Source organism: Heterodontus francisci, chromosome 1, assembly GCF_036365525.1.
Source record: "Heterodontus francisci isolate sHetFra1 chromosome 1, sHetFra1.hap1, whole genome shotgun sequence".
Classification (NCBI taxonomy): Eukaryota; Metazoa; Chordata; class Chondrichthyes; order Heterodontiformes; family Heterodontidae; genus Heterodontus; species Heterodontus francisci.
The window spans coordinates 34,288,876-34,306,202 of NC_090371.1; the positions used below are offsets into that span (position 1 = coordinate 34,288,876).

Sequence of the window (17,327 nt, forward strand, 5' to 3'; positions counted from 1 at the left end):
CACTTGAGGAACGACGTGAGGGCATTGGAGAGAGTACAGAAAAGATTCACGAGAATGGTTCCAGGGATGAGCAATTTCAGTTAAGGAGATAGATTTCCTTGGAGAAGGCGGAGAGGTGATTTGATAGATGTATTCAAAATCATGAGTGGTCTGGACAGAGTAGATGGAGAAAAACTGTTTCTACTCGTGAAAGGATCGAGAATGAGAGGGCATGGATTTAAAATATTTGGTAAGAGAAGCAAAAATGACATGAGGAAAAGCTTTTTCACGCAGCAAGTGGTTAAGGTCTGGAATGCGCCACCTGGGAATGTGGTGGAGGCAGGTTCAATTGAAGCTTTCAAAAGGGAATTAGATAGTTATATGAAAAGGAAGAATGTGCAGGGTTACGGGGAGAAGGTAGGGGAATGGAACTGAGGGAGTTGCTCTTTCGGAGGGCTGGTGCAGACACGATGGGCCAAATGGCCTCCTTCTGCGCTGTAACGATTCTGTGACTTATCAGACTCCTGGTTGATTTTTTGACAGAGTAACTTATGATAATGGTTGTGCTCACAGCAGAGTTTATTTATTTATTTATTTTATTTAATTTAGAGATACAGCACTGAAACAGGCCCTTCAGCACACCGAGTCTGTGCCGACCAACAACCACCCATTTATACGAATCCTACATTAACCCCATATTCTCCACCACATCCCCACCAATCTCCTACAACCTACCGACACTAGGGACAATTTACAATGGCCAATCTAACTATCAACCTGCAAGTCTTTGGCTGTGGGAGGAAACCGGAGCACCCGGCAGAAACCCACGAAGTCACAGGGAGAACTTGCAAACTCCGCAAAGGCAGTACCCAGAACTGAACCCGGGTCGCTGGAGCTGTGAGGGTGCGGTGCTAACTACTGCGCCACAACACTCCATTTTACATATTTCAACTTTACTTAAATGGGAAAAAAGCAAAGAAAGGCATAATGAACCCTCAAACGATAATTTGTTACTTTTTTCAATCTTACAAAAATCACAAAATCACAGAATCACAGAATAATACAGTTCAGAAGAGGCCCTTCGGCCCATCGAGTCTGCACCAATGCATTAAAACACCTGACCTCTCTACCTAATCCCATTTGCCAGCACTTAGCCCATAGCCTTGAATGTTATGACGTGCCAAGTGCTCATCCAGGTACTTTTTAAAGGATGTGAGGCAACCTGCCTCTACCACCCTCCCAAGCAGGGCATTCCAGACCATCACCACCCTCTGGGTAAAAAAGTTCTTCCTCAAATCCCCCTGAAACCTCCCGCCCCTCACCTTAAACTTGTGACCCCTCGTAACTGACCCTTCAACTGAAGGGAACAGCTTCTCCCTATCCACCCTGTCCATGCCCCTCATAATCTTGTACATCTCGATCAGGTCACCCCTCAGTCTTCTCTGCTCCAGTGAAAACAACCCAAGCCTATCCAACCTCTCTTCATAGCTTAAATGTTCCATCCCAGTGAATCGCCTCTGCACCCCCTCCAATGCAATCACATCCTTCCCATAATGTGGCGACCAGAATTGCACACAGTACTCCAGCTGTGGCCTCATCAAAGTTCTATACAACTCCAACATGACCTCCCTGCTTTTGTAATCTATGCCTCGATTGATAAAGGCAAGTGTCCCATATACCTTTTTCACCACCCTATTAACCTGCCCTTCTGCCTTCAGAGATCTATGGACAAACATGCCAAGGTCCCTTTGTTCCTCGGAACTTCCCGGTGTCAGGCCATTCGTTGAATACTTCCGTGTCACATTACTCCTTCCAAAGTGTATCACCTCACATTTTTCAGCGTTAAATTCCATCTGCCACTTTTCTGCCCATTTGACCATCCCGTCTATATCTTCCTGTAACCCAAGACACTGCATCTCACTGTTAACCACTCGGCCAATCTTTGTGTCATCCGCGAATTTACTGATCGTACCCCCGACATTGTCATCTATGTCGTTTATATAAATGACAAACAAGAGGGGACCCAGCACAAATCCCTGTGGTACGCCACTGGACACTGGCTTCCAGTCACTAAAACAGCCATCTGTCATCACTCTGTCTCCTACAGCTAAGCCAATTTTGAATCCACCTTATCAAGTTACCTTGTATCCCATGTGCATTTTCTTTCTTGATAAGTCTCCCATGTGGGACCTTGTCAAAGGCTTTGCTGAAATCCATGTAAACTACATCAACTGCACTACCCTCATCTACACACCTGGTCACATGCTCAAAAAATTCAATCAAATTTGTTAGGCATGACCTCCCTCTGACAAAGCCATACTGACTATTCCTAATCAAATTTTGCCTCTCCAAGTGGTGATAGATATTCTCCTTCAGAATTTTCTCCAATAGTTTCCCTACCACTGAAGTGAGACTCACTGGTCTGTAGTTCCCTGGCTTATCTCTACAACCTTTCTTAAATAGTGGGACCACATTAGCTGTTCTCCAGTCCTCTGGCACCTCCCCCGTGGCCAGAGAGGAATTAAAAATTAGGGTCAGAGCCCCTGCAATCTCCACCCTCGCCTCTCACAGCATCCTGGGACACAAATCGTCCGGACCTGGAGATTTGTCCACTTTTAAGCCTTCCAAAACCTCCAATACCTTGTCACTCCCTATGACAATTTGCTCAAGAACCTCACAGTCTCTCCCTCTAAGTTCCATATCTACATCCTCATTCTCTTGGATGAAGACAGATGTGAAGTATTCGTTCAACACCCTACCAATGTCCTCTGGCTCCACCCACAAATTTCCCCCTTGGTCCCTAATGGGTCCTACTCTTTCCATGGTTATCCTCTTCCCATTGATATACTTATAGAATATCTTGGGATTTTCCCTACTTTTACCAGCCAGAGCTTTCTCATATCCCCTCTTTGCTCTCCTAATTGCTTTCTTAAGCTCCATCCTACACTTTCTGTACTCCACTAATGCTTCCGTTGATTTGCTCTCCTTGTATTTGCTAAAAGCCTCTCTTTTCCTTCTCATCATACCCTGAATGTTTCTGGTTATCCATGGCTCTCTGGGCTTGTTGCTCCTACCTATTACCCGAGAGGGAACATGTTGGGCTTGTACCCTCCCCATTTTCTTTTTGAATGCCCCCCACTGCTCTTCTGTAGATTTCCCGACAAGTAACTCTTTCCAGTCTACCTTGGCCAGATCCTGCCTTATTTTACTAAAATTCGCTCTCCCCCAATCCAAAACCGTTTTTTGCAACTTGTCCATTTCTTTCTCCATAACAAGCTTAAATTGTACCATGTTGTGGTCGCTATCACCAAAATGCTCCCCCACCAACACATCAGCCACCTGTCTGCTTCATTCCCCAGAATTAGGTCCAGCACTGCACCCTCCCTTGTTGGATCCTCTACATATTGAGCTAAAAAGTTCTCCTGTATACATTTTAAGAACTCCACTCATCTAAGCCCTTAACACGATGACTATCCCAATTAATGTTGGGAAAGTTGAAATCACCTAATATAATTACCCTATTATTTTTACACACCTCTGCAAATTGCACACATATTTGCTCCTCAATTTCCCGCTGACTATCTGGGGGTCTATAATAAACACCTAGCAATGTGGCTGTCCTTTTTTATTCCTAAACTCTACCCATAAAGCTTCATTTGATGCCCCCTCCAAGATATCATCTCTCCTTACTGCAGTAACTGACTCCTTAACTAATATTGCAATGCCCCCTCCTCTTTTACCCCCTCTTCTGTCTCTCCTGAAGATTCTATATCCCGGTATATTGAGCTGCCAATCCTGCCCCTCCCTCAACTATGTCTCCGTGATGGCTACTATATCACAATTTCACGTGTCAATCATTGCCCTTCACTCATCCGTTTTACCTGCAGTACTCCTGGCATTAAAGTAGAGGCCTTCCATCCTGGTCTTACTCCCTTGAAACTTACTTCCGCTGTATTCCCTCTGACTTGTTCGCTTTCCTGTGCTTAGCTGTGTCCCTATTCTGCTAGGAGTCTGCATCCCCTCCCCCTGCCAAATTAGTTTAAACTCCTCCCAACAGCACTAGCAAATCCGCCAGCAAGGATGTTAGTCCCCCTCTGGTTCAGATGTAGACCGTCCCGCTTGTACAGGTCCCACCTTCCCCAGAAACGGTCCCAGTGGTCCAGGAATCTAAAACCCTCCCTCCTGCACCAACTCTTAAGCCACGCATTCATCTGTGCTATTCTCCTATTTCTATACTCGCTAGCACGTGGCACTGGGAGTAATCCAGAGATTACAACCTGAGAGGTCCTGCTTTTTAGTCTGCTGCCTAACTCCCTGAATTCTTGATGCAAGACCTCATCCCTCTTTCTACCTATGTCATTGGTACTGACATGTACCATGACCTCTGCCTTATCACCCTCCCCTTTCAGGATGCCCTGCAGCCGTTCAGTGACATCCCAGACACTGGCACCAGGGAGGCAAAACACCATCCTGGAGTCACGTTGATGGCCACAGTAGCGCCTATCTGGTCCCCGGACTATAGAATCCCCTATTACTATTGCTCTTCCTCTCTTTCCCCCTTCCTGTGCAGACAGGCTGCTTGCGATGCCAGAAGCTTGGCTCTGTCCGCATTTCCTGGAGGAACCAGCCACATCAGCCTCCAAAATGGAATACTGATTTGCAAGCGGGACCCCAGGGGACTCCTGAACTACCTGCCTGATTCTCTTGGACTGCCTGGTGGTCACCCATTCCCTTCCTTCCTCCCTCAAGTCCCTTCAGCTGCGGTGTGACCACCTCTCTATACGTGCTATCCACAATGCTCTCAGACTCACAGATGCTCCACAGTGTTTCCAGCCGCCGTTCCAGTTCTGAAACCCGAGCTTCCCGGAGTTGCAGCTGGACACACTTCCTGCACACATGCTGGTCCCGGGGAGTGGAAATGTTCCCGGATTCCCACATGCTGCAAGAGGAGCAAACCACGGCTTCAAGCTCTCCTGCCATGACTAAACCCTTTAAATTTAAAACTTTAGAAGATTATAATAAAAAAAAACAACTAAGTCTTGCTAAAACAATGACTTACAGTTCAATCCACTTTGAAAAATACCCACCAGGGCTTACTCACCAGTCAGCTGTGCTCTTTGGAGACTCTCAGCTCCCCTCACTCTGAGGACAGGTAGGAAATGAAAGGAGCTCCTCACTCCCTCCTCACCGAACTTCCACTTTAACACTCTAATGCAACCCAAGTCAGCACTCCAGTGCAAACCAATAGAGTCAGCATACATAGATATGAATCCAGAAACAAACTTAAAAACCAAACAACATCTTTTTAAGCACTACTTGTAGCCTTCAGTTAACTCCATGTAGATCTGAATAGGAGCATCAATGGTGGAGTTTCATATCATATCAATTAAGGACCAGAAGGATAAATAGCTATATTACCTGCATGGGTACCTTGCAATCATTGTTTCTTTCTGTATCCACCAAGTTTCCCATTTCTTGAATTGGTACTTTAAACTCTGCAGAATGACACTGAGGGGTTGAATCAGAGGCAATCGAAGACACAGAAGACGATGCAGTAGAAGTGTTTGAAATAGCAACTAATAAAGCTGAGGGCTGCTGATTGGCAGTGGGAGCTGAGGAAGACACAACAGGTGTGCCAGCTGAGGACTGCACCATAGGTATGTTTGCTGAGGACTGCACCACAGGTGTGCCAGCCAAAGACTGCACTACGGGTACGTTTGCTGAGGACTGCACTACAGGTGTGCCAGCCGAGGGCTGATTTACAGGTGTATTTGCCAAGGACTGCACTACAGAGCTGCCAACCGTGGGCTGGGTTGGCAAGTAGCCTGCAGGAGGAAAGACTTTAGGAAAGGATTCTGAATTGTCAGCAACAGTGGCTGAGCTTGAAGGGTTATGTGTGAGTGAAACATCAAATGGGACTCTTGGGGGAGGAACAGCAGGAACCATTGAAAAGTCAGCAGCAGTTTTGGTTGGATGCGAAACAACGAATGGATCTCTTGGAGGATGAGCATCATGAACCATTGAAAGGTCAACAGCAGCACTGTTAGGATGCGACAATGCAGATGCATTCGCTATTGGCCCTGCAAAAGGACATTAGAGGTGATTACTTTCTAAAGTTATATTCTGTTTGAAAAATTAGGTTATGTTGTATTATACAAGTCAAGTGTATTATTTTTTGCTCTACTTAATAAAACTGATTTTCCAAGTACTGAATGAAATGAAAGTGCTTACAGAATTAACATTTTAACCTTCAATGATCCAAACAACTGAATTTTCTAAAGTCACCTCATTCTACTTTGACTGATGACATAGTTATCATACAATGTCACATACACAACAACTCATGTATAATTCACCTCCCTGACTTTCCAGCTAGGAAAAAGAGAATGCTCGAGGGCAAAGGAGGGAAAACAATGAAGAGGAGATGGGAAAGGAGCAAGTAGATGGGGAAGGAAGACAGGAAAGGGGAGCAAGTGAAGAGAGCAAGAAGAAGAAAACAGGCAGCAGGTGCAAGAGCTGCAGAACACCAGGAAGACAGTATGTGTGCATGAAACATTAGAGAGTGAGAGTCATGAGAGAAAATACAAAAGACAGAAAGCACATGCACAAGAACACAAGTGACACACTCAGTGTGCAGAAGCAAGACAGAGAGTACATTTGAGACACTGTGAGCAAGAGACAGAGTGCACTTATGATTGAAAGAGAGACAAAACATGAGCAAAAGAGATAGAGAACAAGAAAGAGTGAACTCACAAAGATGGAGATCGCAACAGAGTGACTTAAATTCTAAGCAACCTTCCTTCAGTCAGTAAGAATCTCTGGCTGCATACTGCAAATCAAATATTAAGGGCACCAAAACCGTAGGTTGTAGTGACAGCATCTTAGTCTATATTGTGTTATGCCAGTTGAGTTGTCCCTGGTGGCAACAGGGCTTGATCTACTAATGAATCCACATAATTCACTTGAGGCTGAATATAACCCAGTGGAATGGACGCACCAAGAGTATTCAGTGTGAATGGGATATCCTTCTTTACCCTTGCATTTTTTTAATATTCGAACTACACAAAAATTCCTCCCTTGCAGTTTATTTATGTAGGGTGTTAAAGAGGAATGAAAAGGGCTTTCAGTATGGCTTCAAGAAAGAAAAACTTACATTATACAGCACCTTTCATGACCTCATGACATCCCAAAGTACTTTACATCCAATGAAATATTTTTGAAGCATGGTCACTGTTGTAAGAAACGCAGCAACCAACTTCTGCACAGCAAGCTCCCACAAATAGCGAGATAATGTGTTTTTTCAGGATTTTGATTGAGGCATAAATATTGATCCGGACACCGGGGAAACCTCCCCTGCTGTTCTTCGAAATAGTGACAGCTGATCTTTTATGTTCATCTGAGAAATCAGACAGGGCTTTGGTTTAATGTCTCATCCAAAAGACGGCACCTCTGACAGTGCAGCACTCCCTCAGCACTGCCCTGAAATGGTAGCCTAGAATTCTTGCTCAAGTCTCTGGAGTGGGGCTTAAACCCACAGCCTTTTGGCTCTGCAGGTGAAAGCGCGACCCACTGAGCCACAGCTGACAGAATCCTATAAAACAGTTAGCTGTAGTTGCAACCAAGAGTGGACTTATGTCCAACAGTGGTAAATCTGCAAGGCTAAGTGGAGAACAAAACCCAGAAAACTGCTGTTTGTAGATAAATGCATATGGTCAAGATCACCCACCTTGACTAAGACTCTCGTGGATATGAAAATCCAGCTTTGAAGCTATGTAATATATTTAACAAAAAAATGTCTGAGCCTTGTTGGTTTAGTACAAAACTCTCCTCTTTTATTACTCTCTTTCTAAAACAGGGCCATGCCCATTAGGATTGAATTAATGCACTCTTTCAGGAAGATTCTTGCTCTCTCAATTTTTTCTTTCAATAATTTCAGTATTCAGAATAAGCCTCACAAAATGACATGAAAAAGGGTAAGTACTTCCACAAGTTGTGCAACTTTAAGAGTTATCAATCACTGGAAAAAAATCTATGGCGAAATAAAATTTCTGAAGAAATTATCTATTACTTTTTAATCTTGCCATGTGCAAAACATCCTGGCTGCAAACTGTGTTTCCTGCTGTCATGGTTTTTGATAATGCTTTAATATCAAGATTTCTGGAAGTATTTCAAAATTGCATAACTGGCTGCCTCTAAATTTGTTGATGAAATAATCCAATCACCCAAAATGATTTTTGAAAAGTTCTGCCATTGTTTTCTCGATAACTAAAAATTCTAACATCCAAATTCAAATGCGTGGTTGATAGCACCAAATCAGAAGTACCCCAATTCTGGCTCTGCTCACATGCAGACACAAAGATCTTCTTCAAGTGTTCAGTTCTGCTCTGTACCCACCTAGCCTCACTCAAAAAGCTCTGGCTCCATTCAATAAGGCACACCAACCCTCTCAAGCTCCATGGCTTTAAGTCTTATTCCTTAGTCAGGGCATAATGAGGTGCTACTGCAGACCAGAAACACAACTTGTTAAGTTGGCAGACAATTTGACAAATAGCAAGATCGGTGTATTTGCAAAGGAGTTACAATACGGAAACAGGTCTTGCAACCCAACCAGTCCATGTTGGGACTGCATTTTATACAGCACTGCTCCGACAACATCTATAAAATTAAAATGGAGAAATAGTGTGAGCTGTGCTGCCACTCTTAGCGCCTTTACACATTCCTAAAACTTGCACAGTTGTGCCAATCGATCCCTGAATCTGGAAACAGACTCTTCATTTGTATGCCAAGACCAACCTTTTATGCTTTTTGAATTTTGCTGGTGTTTCTTAGTTTGTGGTGGATATTGCCAATTTCAAAATCTATGATAATAAGCATGTAATCATAATTAAAATGAAAACTTTTAATGTAAGAATCATCACCATGATACTTACTTCTTGGAGCTAGAGATTCGAGTCTTTGCTCTAAATCGTCTGCAAGATCAATGTATTCTTTCTCTCGTAGAGCATTTATCAACTGCCTTTCCCAGTTCTGTCGTCTTCGAACCAAATCCAACAAAGTGGGTACAGCTGCCTCATTGCCTTCATGTTTGGTTTCAGCTTTTATTTTTTCCTACAAGGGTGAAACGGAGAGATCTCTGTCTATAGTACATTTCAGGAAAATTATTGTTTTTTTCATTCCACCTGTGATAAAGCCATCTAATTTTCAATCTAATTTCATCTATTTTCACACCTTTTTTGAGTAGGTCTTTTGCAGATCGCTTCTTCCTCAGCTATTTGCATTTCCTTTCAATTTATTTCCATCACCTCAATGCTGATATTTTTGTTTAAATAAATTACAAGTTATCAAACTCATTAACTCCTCATCAAATGAGGATGCCATTGAGCAGATTGGTAGCTCCAGAAAGGTCATGGTGAATGGAGGGTCAAAGGCTAGACTGTTGGGAATTTGGAAGTGCTGTTATAAGTGACTTCAGTGAAGAGTTTTTTCGAGGGATGGACTCAGAGGGAAATGGGAAGTCTGCATATAGAGTCATAGGGTCGTACAGCATCGAAACAGGCCCTTCGGCCCACCGCGTCCATGCCGACCATAATGCCTATCTATACGAATCCCATCTGCCTGCATTAATTCCATATTCCTCTATGCCTTGCTCATTCAAAAATCTGTCTAGATGCCTCTTAAATGTCACTACTGTTTCTGCCTCCACCACCTCCTCTGCCAGCTCATTCCAGATACCCACTATTCTTTGTGTGAAAAATTTACCCCTTTGATCCCCTTTAAACCTCCTCCCTCTCACCTTAAATCTATGCCCTCTAGTTTTAGTCACCCCTACCATGGGAAACAGATTCTGGCTATCTACCCTATCTATGCCTCTCATAATTTTATATCATGTCCCCTCTCAGCCTCCTTCTCTCCAGGGAAAACAGACCCAGCCTATCCAATCTCTCTTTATAACTCAAGCCCTCCAAACCAGTCAACATCCTTGTGAATCTTTTCTGCACCCTCTCTAGCTTAATCACATCTTTCCTGTACTGCGGTGACCAGAACTGCACACAGTATTCCAAATGCGGCCTAACCAACCTTAAGTACAAATGTAACATGACGTCCCAACTCTTGTACTCAATGCCTCAGCCGATGAAGGCAAGCAAGCCTTGTCTTCTTCACCACCCTGTCTACCTGTGTTGCCACTTTCAGGGTACTATGTACTTGCACCCCAAGGTCTCTCTGCTCAACAACACTCCCCAGGGCCCTGCCATTCACTGTATATGTCCTGCCCTGGTTTAACTTCCCAAAATGCATCATTTCGCAATTGTCTGCATTAAATTCCATTTGCCAATCCCTTGCCCACTTTCCCAGTTTATCTATATCCTGTTGTAACCTTTGACAACCTTCTTCACTGTCCACTATACCACCAATTTTGGTGCCATCTGCAAACTTACTAATCATGCCCCCTACATTCACATCCAAGTCATTAATATATATATGAAAAACAACAGAAGACCCAGCACTGACCCCTGCGGCACACCACTGGTCGCCGGCCTCCAATCTGGAAAACAACCCTCCACTACCACCCTCTGCCTCCTATCACCAAGCCAATTTTGTATCCAATTTGCTAGCCCACCCTGGATCCTATGTGTTCGAACCTTCTGGAACAGCCTACCATGCGGGACATTGTCAAAGGCCTTGCTAAAGTCCATGTAGACAAAGTCCATCGCCCTGCCCTCATCAATCCTCTTGATCACCTCCTCGAAAAACTCAATCAAATTCATGAGACATGATTTCCCATGTATAAAGCCATGTTGACTATCCCTAAATCAGACCATGCCTTTCCAAAAGCATATAAATCCTGTCTCTCAGAATCCCTTCCAATAACTTTCCCACCACTGGTGTAAGGCTCACCGGCCTGTAGTTCCCTGGCTTATCCCTGCTGCCCTTCTTAAATAAAGGCACAACATTAGCTATCCTCCAGTCTTCTGGTACCTCACCCGTGGCTAACGATGATACAAAAATCTCTTCCAGGGCCCCAGCAATCTTCTCCCTTGCTTCCCATAGCATCCGAGGATACACCTGGTCAGGCCCTGGGGATTTATCCACCTTAATGCACTTCAAAACCTCCAACACCTCCTCCTTTGTAATGTTGATATGCTCCAGGATATCGCTGTTCTCTCCCTTGAACTCACTAGCTTCCATGACCTTCTCCACGGTAAATACAGATGAGAAGTATTCATTTAAGACCTCGCCCATTTCCCGTGGCTCCACACATAGATTACCACACTGATTCTTAAGGGGACCTACTCTCTCCCTGGCTACCCTTTTACTCTTAATATACTTGTAGAATCTTTTAGGATTCTCCTTTATCTCATCTTCCAGGGAAATCTCATGGCCCCTTTTCGCCCTCCTAATTTCCTTCTTAAGTGTGGTCCTACATCCCCTATACTGCTCGAGGGACTCGCTTCATCCCAGCTGCCTATACCTGACATATGCCTCCTTCTTTGTCCCGACCAGACCCTCAATATCCCCGTCAACCAAGGTTCCCTGAACTTGCCAGCCTTGCCCTTCCATCTAACAGGAATATGCCGGCCCTGAACTCTTCCTATCTCACTTTAAAAGCCTCCCACTTGCCAGACGCCCCTTTACCTGTAAACAGCCTCTCCCTTTCAGCTTTTGAGAGTTCCTGTCTGATGCCATCGAAATTAGCCTTCCCCCAATTTAGGACTTCAACCTGAGGACCGGTCCTATCCTTTTCCATAACTATCTTGAAGCTAATAGAGTTCTGGTCACTGGTCCCGCATATCTTAATCATGCTTTCATTTCATAAGCCAAATCAAATCATTCAGTCTTTTAAAATATTTTCTGGATTCTAATCACACCCAGGTTACACATGATGGCCAGAATCTTGTGGAGGCGGAAGGACTCCTGGCACCAGCCTGAAAAGGCAGGGGGTCCCCGCCTTGGCCTTTTGCACGCCCCCCTCCTCCTCATCCCCCCACCCCCCCCCCCCCCCCCCGCACCGACATGATCCCCCATTGTTCCGGAGGTCAAGTTTCCAGCGCCGGGATCTCCGTCCCTTTAAAGATGGGGATCCCACCTCCAAGAGCTACCAACCAATCACAGGGCTAGAAGCTCAGCAGTATTGGCAGTGCCATTGGGAGCAGTGGGCACTACCGGTACTGCAGAGACCACAGACCAGGCCCAGCGCTGGAACCCCGGACCTCAGGTGGTGGGGTTGACAGTGCCAGTCCAGAAGGGTGGGAGTGAAGTCTTGGGGGAGGGGGGGGTGTCCATGGAGATAGAGGGTTTGTCGGCAGGGGTCCTCCATGGGCCACAGATTGCCCACAGAAGAGGGACCCCATCGCCAAAGCCCGCAGGCAGTGCGTCTCATTTTACAAGGCGCCTTCCCCACAAGGTGCAGGTACTCCCTGCTGTTAGTTAGATCCCAGCGGTGGTGGGAAGAGGCTCTTCGGTGGCCATTAATAAGCCACCTAAGGGACACAATTGGCCTCTGGAAAGAAAGGCTGTTGTCGGCCTATCCCACCCCCGACAAAATCACTTGGCCCTCTGCCCCCCACCATGATTCTATGGGTCTCTCCCTGCCTCCGACCCAGTCTCGGGGGCCCACAAAATACAGCTGAATGTTTTTAAGGCAGAGGTAGATAGATTCTTGATAAGCAAGGGGGTGGAAGGTTATCGGGGGTAGGTGGAAATGTGGAGTAATCAGTTCAGCCATGAACTTATTGAATGGCGGAGCAGGCTCAAGAGGTCGAGTGGCCTACTCCGGCTCCTAATTCATATGTTGGTATTAAATCACCCCTCGTTACCGGTATTGGAAGAACAAAGGCAGTCTTCAAATTCTAACGCCAACAGTTCCACAGGCAAAACAGTTTCTGTAAGTACAGCTAACAAAAGTTTTTTACATATAAAAAGCAACTTCTACCATATTAAATTAATAGAAATTGCATCTAGTTTGTACAAATAAATGAAGAACTAACAAAAATTGATAATATCTTAGTTCCTATCATAAATGTGTTGTAATTTTCTGTAGCGATAGAAATGGAATTACCCGGTCCATCTGAGTAAGGCAAGGAAGATATGGTAATAATTCCACTGTATTTATTATCAAAAAATCTGTCATTCTCCTCCTTATGTACTTGTGTAGCTCTTCACTCACATACGACATAGTGATTTGTTTTTAAACCCTGAAAAAAACGTTAAAAGGTTATCTCTTCATTCTTAACTGCATACAGAGTCAAAACAATACTACAGATCACGACTGGCAAGGTCAGATAGGCAAACCGCAACATTGGAAAAAAAAGCACAAGTCCTACAAGTTGTTATGATATGCATCATTAGCAGAGACTCCAGAACAACTGCCTCCCAGTCAGATGATCAGAGATCTTCAATCCTTTGGATGTCCAGTGTTGTTGGGAGCATATTTTGCCTACCTTTGTATCTGTCAGAACATAGGAACATAGGAAAAGGAACGGGCCATTTAGCTCCTCAAGTCTGTTCTGCCATTCAAAAAGATCATGGCTGATCTGTGACCTCGCTCCATATACTCTTGATACCTCTGCAAACAAAAATTTTTCAACCTCAGTTTTAAAATTAACAATTGATCTAGCATCAACTGCCTTTTGGGGAACAGAGTTCTAAACTTCTACCACCCTTTGTGTGAAGAAGTGTTTCCTAATTTCACTCCAGAAAAGTGTGACTTTAATGTTTTGACTATAACTCCTAGTCCCAGACTCCCCAACTAGCAGAGGCAAGAATCCCTCAAAGTTGTACCGAGGGGAAAGAAATACTTGATGAAATCAGCTAGCTCTGCTGAACGTGCATGTGTGACCCCCATCAGCAAGCAGCAATAATAAAATGAGAATTCCATATCACAGAATGAAAGGCTATTCCAGCTGAAGGTGGCTGCACAGGGGGAAAGAAAATGAAATGGTTAAAATAGAAAAAACTTCAAAAATAAAAGCTAGCCATTCTACTCTCTTCCTTCCCTCCCAACATCATGTCAATTATGTCCGTTCACTTTTTATAGATGATAACTTCTGAGCAAACTTGCCTGTGCAAATGAAATGTAAAATTAATTACTAGCAAACATCCTGTGGTGCTGCTCACACTCAGAGTTTGCATGTATTTTAGGAGTAAAAAGATAAAACAGTGTCTCGCACACAGAAGTGCGATGATACAAACTATGGACTAACTCTGAAGAGTTATGAAAAACAGACTTTGTCTTTTAAAAAATGAACCTTTATTTTAAAAAGTGAACAATGGTCCAAAATGACTGCCGAAGAAAAAGGGATTGGTCTTTTGTGTATTCAAACTGTCTGACAAAGACAAAGGACAAATCTTCAAAACTAAGAGGTGTCAATTGCACCCCATCCTAAAAACATTCCAGAATTGAATGTCTTCTTCTGAAACAAAGAAGGTGTGAAGTAGCTACATTTTGGGTCATTGTGTGATCACCGTGGGGAAGAGATGGGAATGTTTCCTACCAGGAGCTGGGAGGTAACATAGCTTTACCTTACAAAAAGACAGCCAGCGACAGAGAGAGAGAGAGAGAGAGAGGGACGCAACATTCTATCAGCTTGTGTTCCAGCCAAGCCAGAAGGCATATGCCCTGCTGCAAAATCCTACATCTACATTACACAGCAGTGAGAACCAAGTTACCCAACATCTTCAACTGAATCTTCAATCAAGAGAGAAATCTACAATAATCTCAGGCCTGCATCCATCGAGAACTTGATTTCCTAGAGAATTCAACAGGTTTATCATGACCTCACCACACCGCCCCCCCCATCCCGCACTTAAAGTCACCTTTCTTTTTCCCTTCACTATCTGTCTCTTCTTGTGTGTATGTGAGAGAATGCATGAGTGAATGAGGTTGCGACGATTTTGGGATAAGGCATGTTGATCAATAAACAACTGATTTGCAGTTTTATAAAACATACAAGAAAACCTGTCAGTGTCTGTTTATTTGAAAAATAAAACACCAAGGGATGAACCCCTAATAAAAATAAACTTGCTGCGGTCAGGTGGGGAGTTGAATAGTGGGAAGCACCCATGTCACACCACGTGGCCGTAACAACAGATTGTATGTGAAAGAAATAACTTACATTTATATGGTGCCTTTCACAACATTGAGGACCAGCCTGGGGAAGGCAGATGCAGTGCTATCAGCCGATAACAGAGGAAGAGGATTTGGCAGGCATCTCCCTCCATTCATCATTCACAATTAATGGGTGGAATTTTATCTAAACAGACTGACACACAGCGGGGAGGCCAATAACAGTTGGGAACCTCTGATTGGTCCAGAAACACGGAAGCGGGATGCTAATGCTGTGGCTGAGTTAAGGAGCGACGGCAAAGCCTGCTATTAAATCAGAGAGGGCAGTGCAGTGATGTGCCAAGTCTGTCAAAAGAGGGATTTCGAGTTAAAGTGACCACAGCAAGAGTCAGAATGTTTGAACTGTACATTGATTCGTGACGTGGGGCTTCTGCAACCACAGGAATGGAAAGGAGATGTGGAAAAGCTGCCCCACAACAACCAACCCCTCTCCCCACCCCCAAGTCTCAGACTCTTACCTGGAGGACCTGCTGCAGGATCTGAGCAACTGAAGTGAGGTGATGATTGCCAAGGGCGGGAGGAAGTGGCCAGCCTCTTAAAACAAGCAGGAGTGGATGGAAATGGTCGAGGAAGTGAGCAGCAGGACTGTGGCCCCTCGAAAGTGGAGACTGTGCCCAAGAGGTTCAAGGACTTCAGGAGGGCAGGAAAGGTGGGTGGTATAACACTTACAGGTGCCAAGCCCCACACTCTGACTTTTCCAGCAATCTCCTGCGCAACACTCATTAGACCAACAGATCTTGCAGCTCCACTTGTTCCTCTCACTCCAGGCAACTCCTCATATCCCCATCTGAACAGTCAACACTCACACTCACCTCATCTTTATGCCATCTCACACCCATGCCTCACGTCACCCACGACAAATGTTGTACTTCCTCCTCACACACAATCCATTTCTCACACTCTCAACTCTCTGCTTTCTCCTTGCAGGAGAATGGAATGAAGAATGCCAGGGACAGGCAAAGAGCAGAGGTGAGAGGTGCCCTCCAGTGACAGCCACCTTGACGACCACTGGCAATGCCTTTCCACCTGGTCCACTGGGAAGTAGGACATAAGCAACTTGCTGTGAAAGCCTGAGCCTCATGAGGCACTGGTGCTCATACTTGTTGAGAGAGCTGATCCTCTGCCTGTAGTCCCTGTGGTGGGGATCTCACCTCCTTCGAGCTGTAACTTTGTGTTCATCCTCTCTGTCCTGTGGAGTGGAACGTGGTTGCGGAGAAGGCAGCTGATGCTGCTGATGGTTTTGCTGTGACCGCTCCTCATATTGTTGGTGTTGCTGGTACTGCTCCTAATGTTCCTCATCAGAGGTCCAAGGTCAAGCTTCATAAGCAGCTCCCAAGCCACAGTGAAGGCTGACAGCATGGAAGTGCAGATTAAGGTGAGTGATGTCCAAGACAGGTGAACTGACTTCCAATAAGTTGGAATTCACCTTTGAAGCAGCGACAGCACACTCTCAAAAGAAGGGCTGTGAGCACCAGCCTCTCTTCCAAGCAGGGCAGCAGCTATCGAGTTTCACTGTTCAAAGGCTTTCCAGCCTGTTAGTTTCAATGAATCAGCTTGCTGCTGTGCTCTCGCCTGGTTGACCCCAGTTTTTTTATTCATTCGTGGGATGTGGGCATCGCTGGCTAGTCCAGCATTTATTGCCCGTCGCTAATTGCCCTTGAAAAGGTGGTGGTAAGCCGCCTTCTTGAACTGCTGCAGTCCATGTGGGCTGGGTACACCCTCAGTGCTGTTAGGAAGGGAGTTCCAGGATTTTGACCCAGCGACAGTGAAAGAACAGCAATATAGTCCCAAGTCAGGATGCTGTGTGATTGGAGGGGAACTTGCAGGCGGTGGTGGTGTTCCCATGGATCTGCTGCCCTTGTCCTTCTGGGTGGTAGAGGTTGTGGGTTTGGAAGGTGCTGTCGAATGAGCTTTGGTGAGTTGCTGCAGTGCATCTCGTAGATGGTACACACTGCTGCCACTGTGCGTTGGTGGTGGAGGGAGTGAATGTTTGTGGATGGGGTGTCAATCAGGCTGCTTTGTCCTGGATGGTGTTGAGCTTCTTGCCTGGATGGGTGCAGCTCCAACAACAGTTAAGTGGAGAGTATTCCATCACACTCCTGACTTGTGCCTTGTAGATGGTGGACAGGCTGTGGGGAGTCAGGAGGTGAGTTACTCGCCACAGGATTCCTAGCCTCTGACCTGCTTTTGTAGCCATGGTATTTATATGGCTACTCCAGTTCAG

General features: G+C 45.1%; 1 protein-coding gene across 3 annotated transcripts in view; it reads right to left on the reverse strand.

Moving 5' to 3' along the window:
* LOC137368701 (uncharacterized) overlaps window positions 1-17,327 on the reverse strand; it is a 36,233-nt gene that overhangs the window by 8,920 nt on the left and 9,986 nt on the right. For 2 of the 3 annotated variants that reach the window (XM_068028877.1, XM_068028871.1), the window contains exons 2-4: window positions 13,037-13,172; window positions 8,910-9,087; window positions 5,398-6,059 (exon numbers count right to left, since the gene is read on the reverse strand). In XM_068028877.1, coding sequence (XP_067884978.1) covers window positions 5,398-6,059; window positions 8,910-9,087; window positions 13,037-13,153 — 957 coding nt within the window. In that variant the 5' untranslated portion in view covers window positions 13,154-13,172. Of the gene's footprint in view, window positions 1-5,397; window positions 6,060-7,132; window positions 7,376-8,909; window positions 9,088-13,036; window positions 13,173-17,327 lie in introns of those variants that run through there. The other variant, XM_068028883.1, reaches the window with a different exon arrangement.